This window comes from Hibiscus syriacus, unplaced genomic scaffold, assembly GCF_006381635.1.
Source record: "Hibiscus syriacus cultivar Baekdansim isolate YM2019G1 unplaced genomic scaffold, ASM638163v2 tig00117056_pilon, whole genome shotgun sequence".
NCBI classification, from domain to species: Eukaryota; Viridiplantae; Streptophyta; class Magnoliopsida; order Malvales; family Malvaceae; genus Hibiscus; species Hibiscus syriacus.
In genome coordinates this window covers 7322935-7332273 of record NW_024063539.1, presented here as the reverse complement: position 1 = coordinate 7332273, position 9339 = coordinate 7322935, and the positions used below count along the sequence as shown (strand labels likewise).

The 9339-nt window shown below is 32.9% G+C and overlaps 1 protein-coding gene across 1 annotated transcript; it reads left to right on the top strand.

Moving 5' to 3' along the window:
• The first annotated feature begins 6100 nt into the window (after positions 1–6100).
• LOC120198333 (stigma-specific STIG1-like protein 2) lies at positions 6101–6676 on the top strand. The gene has a single exon (XM_039199670.1). It carries the CDS (start codon positions 6101–6103, stop codon positions 6560–6562), a length of 462 nt encoding a protein of 153 aa, XP_039055601.1. The 3' UTR covers positions 6563–6676.
• Positions 6677–9339: the final 2663 nt, after the last annotated feature.

Below are 9339 nucleotides of genomic sequence, written 5' to 3'. Positions count from 1 at the left end.
TTGCATAATTATATAAATTTGAAATAAAATTGATAAATTATTATAAAAACTTCACTAATTTAAAACTAATTATTTTACTTTTGAACTACTCTCCCTCTCATGTCATTTGGTACTCTCCTATTCGACCGTTCTTATAATATAAATTTTAATTACTTTGTACACAAAAACATCAAGTAACACCAAATATTCTTTCATTGCTAGCTAACATTCAATTTATATTTTATTTAAGCTTTGTGCTCAAGTTTAATTTTCTCTAATAAACACGTCATTTTTATTTTTTGCTTAAAATTCTTGAATGGAAAACCCTAACTTTGCTTAGCCAAACGGCATGGCTGAATTTCCTGAGGTCATCCCATATTAAAACCACTTTTTTAATTAATTTGCTATTCGATTCATTAATGGTTCAAAAAAGGGCAGCCCTGGCCATGTTTGACTTTCTAGGGCACCATGTGATTGTTGCACCTGCACATGCCTCAAGATTAATGTTACAACAAAGCAATTAATTAAATAACTTATAAGATAAAAGTTCATACTCAGTGGTATAAAACATATATATACATGTATTTTGACGATGTTGAAATACCATAGATTGAGGTTCTTTGTATGCAATTTTATCTTGATTTGTAAGTGATTTATTGACTAAAATGGTCAGAATTTTAAGTAAGTATAAATATTTTTAATCAACACATATATTATGTTACCAAAGATTCAGTTTATTTAAAAATTATATTTTTAACTTTAGGTTAATTTGTTAAAATAATTGATACACTTATTTTAAAACTGGGTACTAATATATTATTATTAAACTGAATAAGTGTTTTGGGAGCATTCTTTTAATTAAATGCATCATATTGAGTAAATTCTTATATTTTTAATCGATTGAAATTCATAAAATTAGTTATTATATTTGTTAAAGGGAAAATAATAATTTAGATGATTCATCCTTTTGATTTGAATGAAAAATTATAGTGAGTGGTCATGTAATGAGATTAGGAATAACTGAATTGAAGATGATAAACAGTGAGAAGCTCAGGGAGAGAGATCGAGATACAATCCCCTTCAACTTAATTTGCATGGTGATAGTATTGGTGTGAGGCCTCAAGTGATGATGGTTATTTATAGATTAATAGGTTCAATTGATCTGATTGTCAAATAATGGATTTAGTTGATAGACCATGTTGGAATTTTCGAAAGCTCGAATCGACAACCGGAACGGTTTATAAAGAGGGGTCGGAACGGTTTTGTGTTTAGGGAGTAAGGAGATTGAAAGATAGAGAATTGCATAGCGATTTATAGTGGTTCGACTTTCTCAACCAAAGTCTACGTCCACTACCTTAGCTCATCACCAAGGATTTTCCAACAAATTCACTAATTTGTTCTTTCTTTTGAGGATAAAGAGTAACCTTACAAACTCCCTAGTTTTTCCGGGCTAAACTAGAACCTTTCCCTAGCTTTTACACGGGCTAAGCTAAAACCTTTCCCCTTTACAAAAGGATAAAAGATGTGAAAACCTCTCTAAGGTAGGTGTTTACAAGATTGAGCTCACAAGAACAAAATATTTACAAGAGAAAGATGAGATAAGATTCAAAAACTCTTCTCTTGTGTTTGATTGCTTTGATAGTTGTTCTCTTACATCTTCAAGTGTCCTTAAGTTGTATTTATAGCTTGGAATGTATTTGAATTCGTATATAGCCGTTGGGGATATTTTGGAGTCGTTTGGAGATGAGAAACAATTAATAAAATAGCTTGGAGCATGGGGGGAATCGGTACCCCCTCATGGGGAATCAGTTCCCTAAGTACAATCTATTTTTGACCGTTAGACAGGGGGGAATCGGTACCCCTGGACAATATGATTTTTCTTGAAACCCTTTAAAAAGAGAATATTTTTTGCTCGATTAAGGCTCGAAATACTTTGTAAATTTTTTTAAAAATAGTTTAAGTATAAAACACAATTTTACACTTTAGTAAGGATTAAAATAAACTTTGAAAGACTTGGAGTAATATTTTGATATTCGAATAATTACATCGAATATACTTAGAAAATCTTTTGTAAAATCTTAAAATTCATTTAACTTAATTTGTTATATCGAAACATCAAAATGTTTTCAACAATCTCCCCCTTTTTGATATAACAAAACATTTGAGTAATTTTAAGATTTTGAAATCAAGTTTGAAATTACTCCCCCTTACTTTAACACTTCTCCCCTTTAACACCATAACACTTCTCCCCCTTTTTATTAAATCAAAAAGACTCTAATCTTTGAAGTTCAAAATAACTTTGGAGAGTAAGTAGTAAATTTGACATTTTAAAAATCATTTGAAAAAAAATCAAAGCTCCCCCTCAATAAATGCATTCCAAATAAAATTATGCTTTTAGGATCTTGACACAAAATTGAATTTCAACAAAGAATAACAAACATGTTAGTAGCACATGAAATTCAATACATCCAAGTCTAAAATACTTTATGCAATATCAATTATTGAAATTAAGTGCACATGCATAAAGTTTTCCAAAAATGTTATGCATTTGAAATTTTTGATACCAATTGTTAGAGATATATCATTTTCATTTAAACCACATGCATAAACATTTAAATTTCGGTCAAAAATTTTAAAATTTATAAAATTAAAACATTTGAAAAGTTGATAACAATTGTTAGAGAGATATCATTTGCATTAAAAACCAATTTGACCAAAATTTTGTTATGATGAACTAAAAATTCTTAAAAATTAATATATCTTTAAAATGTTCATCATAATCATATTTTCAACATACATGAGATTAAAACAATGATGTATAATCATTTAAAACAAAAACTCATGCATGCTTAAAATCAAATGAGCAACCAAACAACCAAAATTAAAAGTATTAAGCTTAGAGGTTACCCATTCTTTTTTTCATATGTGGCTAGAGCATCTTGAATATCATCATTTTCATCACCATTGCTTCCACACACCTACAAGAGACATTTAAGTAGATTTTGCTATCCAAATTGCTTTGGATCCTTGAACGTTAGTTACAATGCCCCTTGTTCCTTTTGGAACTCATACTTGCCTAATTTTAAAACGTTTTCCTTTCTTCAAAGGACAAGTATGTTCCATATGACCATGATAATGGCAATGTGAGCATTTTGCCATTTTTAAACATAATAGATTGTTTTTAGAAATTAATTATTTTTCTTTTGTTAAGCTTTCAATATTAACTTCTAACTCAAAATTTTTCTTTTCTAAATCATTTATTTTGATTTTTGAAAGTTCTAAATCATTTTTCAAAATTTCATTTTGATTTTCAAAATGAAATTTTGATTTTCAAAATCAACTCTAGCTTTCAAAATCGATTTATTTTCAATTTTGAGTTTTGAAATTAATTTCGTATATTTGGAATTCATGGTCTCAAATCCCAAATACAACCTATTATAAGCATCTTGTAACTCATTAAAAGTAAATGAATTAAATTCATTTGAGTTAGAAGATATCTCGGGATCTTCAAGAGCATTAGAGACACCACATTTGTTGGTTCTTCTTTCTTGTTTCCATGTATTTCATCGAGCTTATTCCAAAGCTCCTTGGCACTTGAACATGAAGAAACTCCTTCATAGATTTCAGGACCAAATGCACATAACACCATGTGCATGGCCTTGGCATTAAGTTGAGCTTTCTTCCGTTCTTTGTCACTCCGCTTCTTCTCCTTCTTCTTTGGAGAAGAGTAGTCATTCTCGATTATCTCTCATGCATCAAGATCATTGGATTGGATGAATACCTTTATTAATTTCTTCCAATGACGATAGTTGTCTCCATTGAAGTATGGATGCTTGTCCGTTGGTAGAGAGTCTTCCATGTGGAACGAGTCGGAGGTGGAAGCCATCTTCTCGGTTGTGTTGGGAATTGATAGAGCTTCTTCGAGGACCGTCTCAAAGTGGTTAAACCTTCTTAACGAGTTAGGCTCTTATACAAATTGTTGGGATTTTCGAAAGCTCGAATCGACAACCGAAACGGTTTGCAAAGAGGGGTCAGAACGGTTTTGTGTTTAGGGAGTAAGGAGATTGAAAGATAGAGAATTGCACAGCGATTTATAGTGGTTCGACTTTCTCAACCAAAGTCTACGTCCACTACCTTAGCTCCTCACCAAGGATTTTCCAACAAATTCACTAATTTGTTCTTTCTTTTGGGGATAAAGAGTAACCTTACAAACTCCCTAGTTTTTCCGGGCTAAACTAGAACCTTTCCCTAGCTTTTACACGGGCTAAGCTAGAACCTTTCCCCTTTACAAAAGGATAAAAGATGTAAACAAGAAAACTTCTCTAAGGTAGGTGTTTACAAGATTGAGCTCACAAGAACAAAATATTTACAAGAGAAAGATGAGATAAGATTCAAAAACTCTTCTTCTCTTGTGTTTGATTGCTTTGATAGTTGTTCTCTTACATCTTCAAGTGTCCTTAGGTTGTATTTATAGCTTGGAATGTGTTTGAAGTCGTATATAACCGTTGGGGATGTTTTGGAGCCGTTTGGAGATGAGAAACAATTAATAAAATAGCTTGGAGCGTGGGGGGAATCGGTACCACCTCATGGGGAATCGGTTCCCTAAGTGCAATATGTTTTTGACCGTTAGACAGGGGGAATCGGTACCCCCTGGGGGGGAATCTGTTCCCCTTGGGGGGAATCGGTACCCCCTGGGGGGGAATCTGTACCCCCTAGACAATCTGATTTTTCTTGAAACCCATTAAAAAGAGAATATTTTTGGCTCGATTAAAGTTTGAAATACTTTGTAAAATTGTTTTAAAATAGTTTAAGTATAAAACACAATTTTACACTTTAGTAAGGATTAAAATGAACTTTGAAAGACTTGGAGTAATATTTTGATATTCGAATAATTACATCGAATATACTTAGAAAATCTTTTGTAAAATCTTAAAATTCATTTAACTTAATTTGTTATATCGAAACATCAAAATGTTTTCAACAGACCGCTTGAGTCTAGTGATGATCATGTCAAAGAACTGTGACTATTCGGAGGATATAGAACTTTGAAAACTTCAAAAGTCTTGATAGACAGAGAATTAAGAATAAAGACGAGATTTGCTGAAAATATTAAAAGATGGAAAATAATATTTTTTTAGGCTTAAGGGTTATTTTTGCTATTGTAGTAGACTCAATTTATCATTTTCGTCCTTATGATATTTTCGCATCAATTTAACCCTAAAAATTATTTAGGGACATCATCCTAGCCCTTCAAGTCTGCTTTTACTAACAAAACTGTTAGTCTTCTACATCTATGGACGCCAACAATTTCCACGACAGTTAATATTACTGACGTGGCTTGATGATGACTTGATATTTACTAAAATTATAGATAATAAATTATTTAAAATATTTACTAAACACAACTACACAACTTTTAGGGAAAAAAATCCTAAAATTTCAATATAATCCCTTAATCTCACTTAAATAAAAAATAAAAGTTTATAGGATTTTTTTCTAATCGTTGTGGTTAGTAAATATTTTAACATAATCCCTTAATCAACAGAGGCATAAAACTAACGGTTTTATTAGTTAAAACGGTCAACGGACTTCAAGGGTTAGGATGATTCTTCTAAAAAACTTCGATTGTAAAATTGATGCGCAAATATAATAAAAACAAAAATGATAAATTGAGACTATTGCAAGAGTAAAAGTAGGCCTTAGGCCTAATGTTTATATTATTATAACAAATAATTTTATAATAAAAGAGTTGTTTAAGTTTGAACTGACCACTTAAAATGGAAAAAGAATTTAAACAGATCATATCATTTGCCACATCTAATTTAAACGATTTTAAGTAACTTTAAGAAATACGAGTAGTGGTGAATTAATGAAAACTTGAGATGAATGCAACAGTAGTGATTCTGGTTAGCTTAAGAACTAATAAAACCTACAATTTTTGTTTCTATTTTATTTGTTTCTTCGATCAAGCCCTCCTTGTTTCCATTATAAAACCCAAATCTCTACCATTTCCGTCACAAAAAATCTCCCAACTTCTCGCTGTTTCCTTCATACAAAAAAGAAAAGAAAGAAACCCCATTCGAGAATTCAAGGCTGATATCACACACACAAAAAAAGCAAGATGTCACTTATCAAAATTATCGCCACTATGGCGATAATGATCGCTTTAGCAACGAAAACCATCGGCGGCGGCGACGCCGAAATGAACCCTACTTTGGTTTCATCAACCGCACTCCCAAAGACCGAACCACCCGTACTGCCAAAGCCGAGTAGTTTCAAAAGGGTAAGTCGTTTCCTCCAGCAAGGAGTTAGAAACCCCAGAGCCGCCGATCACTGCCACAAAGACGAGGAGGTTTGCTACATCCAAGACGGCGCCACCTCCACTTGCTGCAACAACAAATGCATCTTTTTGGCGACGGACGACCACAACTGCGGCGCATGCAAGAGGAAGTGCAAGTTCACCCAAGTTTGCTGCCGGGGAGAGTGCGTCGAGATTGCTTTCGATAAAAGGCATTGCGGCGCTTGCAACCACCGGTGCAATCCCGGCGAATATTGCGTTTATGGAATGTGTAACTACGCATAAATTTTAAGGGTTATTATGAGCGTTGGGATTTATTCATATACACGATAAAAAAGAAGTACATTTGAAGTGCTTCTTAAAAGGTTATATTTATATAATCATTAATAATTACTATAATGTAATGGTATAAAAAATAAGTTTTAAGAAAATATATCTACGAATACTTCATGTATGCGATTTTGGGAGTTAGGAAGAGAGGAGGATATTCAATTGTATACTTACAACATTTTAGTACAAAACAATTAAAACAAGATTATGTTATTTATATATACTTATGCTAAATATTATTATAACTATTTTTTATTCATGGTAATGTAATATTTGAATTTATAAGATTGATAAAATATCATATGAATCAATCAGATTAACTTTAACAAATTTCTTAAAGAGTACTAGCTACTGAATTGATGAAAGCTTGGGATGGATGCAAAAGGGAGTGCAAGTTCTCCCAGGTTTGTTGCCGGGGAGAATGTGTCGAGACTGCTTTCGACAAAAAGGCATACTGGGGCTTGCAACCATTCATAAAATTTTGACATTTGAAATTCATAAAATAGAAAAAAATTATTTGTATTAAACAAATGCTAAGCTGCTGCATTTGTAGTTTTAAATCATGGTCCATTTGAGTGCTCCAAATAAAGTTAAAACTGAAGATTTTATTATGGAGGGAATAAATAGTAAATATATTTAATCTAAGCATAATTGCACAAACCAAGAACACAAAATTCTCCATTGCCGCACCTATTGTTGCATCCACCACAATGTTTGGCATTGAAAGATGGATTGACATATTGTCCCTTACAGCATATCTCATTGTACTTGCATTTCTTCCCACACTTGCCGCAGTTTTGCCAATCTTTTAATACGTTCACACATTTTTTCTTGCAGCATATAGGTCCAGGGCTCCCCTTTGCATGACAAATTATAGGGAACTTGTTGCAAGTAACCCTACGACTTCGTTTCCTATGCAACAACCAACGATGACCCTCGGCCGAAGAGTACTCAGACGAATCCATTGTTACATTATTATGATCATCATCTGCTGAATAGTTCTCATTACTCTCTTGTTCTGATGTTGCTGAATTGCTTAGGATTAAAACCACCATTAGAACCAATACGAAAGCTAGTTTTTGAACATTATAGGGATTGGTTGAAAGAAAATGGAGAAATCAGAGATGATGAAGAGTTGAAGAGAAAATGGATGTTTGAGATAGAGAATGGGGTGACAAAGAAGAAGGGTATTTATAGTGAAGTAAGTATGGCATTGGACTTATAGTGGAAGGCTCAGCCGCTGGTAATAAAATAATAAACTAAGTTGAAGAAAAGCAAAAGAATGTTTGCGAAAGGCACCATATTCACATTCCTAAAATTCAAATACAAAACAAATGTGATATATAAGACACGCGTAGGAAGGCTGGAATGAATCAATAATGTTGCAGACTCATTTTGTTTTTTCAGTAGGATTTCGTAAACTTTTGCAATCTCCCTAGACAGTTCAGTTAATGAAAAACCCAATATGGGATGAGATTAGAGTAAAGAGGGGCAAAGTTAATTGGCATAATCTAATCTGGTTTCCTCTTCACATACCAAAACACAGCATGATCGCTTGGATGGCTATCTTGGACAGACTGCCAACTAGGAATAGGCTTCAACATGGGCATTATAACCGATGGTTTGTGTGTCCTGTGCAATGAGGACCGGGAGACAAGAGACCATCTATTCCTTGAATGTCTTCTGGCGGAAGCTCTATGGAAAACCATTATGCAACTCTCCGGATTAAGGTCACCTTCTTTGTCCTGGAACAACTTCTTAGCATCGGCTTCTCATGCTTGGAAAGGTAAATCCCTACTTATCACTGTTTTGAAACTTGCATGGTGTGCATTACTCTATTCTCTATGGGAGGAACGAAACAGAAGGTTGTTCAAAGGAATCTCCAGAAATGCACCTGAAATTCTTAAAGCTATTAAGGAGATTGTCGGAATTCAACTTAGAGATCGGAATATTAGTAGACTTGATAGTGTTAATATTACTCTTTGTAAGAACTGGAGTATTGAATGACCTATACTCTGTTTTGTGAATAGGTTGTTCTTGATTTTAGGTTGTTTTCCATTAATGATTGTTTTATAGCAGAACACTGCTCCTTTGGTTAATTAAATTTTTCAATTATCCAAAAAAAGTAAAGTCAAACATTTTTATCTCACTTAATATACATTTTTTAATATATATATAACTTTTTAGGTATAGTTTTTTTTTAAAAAGTCCGATTTTTCAGATAATTTTAACCCTGTTTCCTTGGAATTCCTTTGTTTTTATTTAGAAAGCTGGATTTCATGTCCCCATATAAGGTTAAAATTGAAGATTTCATTTCTTGAAGGAATTCCAAGGAAATGACAGGTTGCATGAAAAGATCTTAAATGAATCCCAGTAAATGTAGTCCTTTGGACGTGTGGCAGCCACATGTGGGCACCAACAATCCATGCTTCAAGCACAAAAGGCTGCATTATTTGACTACTGTCGTTGTTTCGTTTTGAGCTTCTGTTTCATTTTCCTGGAATAGGATTGGACTTGATCTTCGTTGTTTTGAGTTTTTATCCTTTTCTAATGCTCTGCTTATTTCTCCACCAACTTTTTTCCCCATTAATTAATAAAAAGGTTAATGCTACAATAGGCTGGCATCGCTTGGTTGATAACATTATAGTCTTAAAGTCTGTTTGATACATTATAATTGATTTTTTAGAAAATAATTCACATTAAATGAACTACTTGAAAATTAATTTACGTAA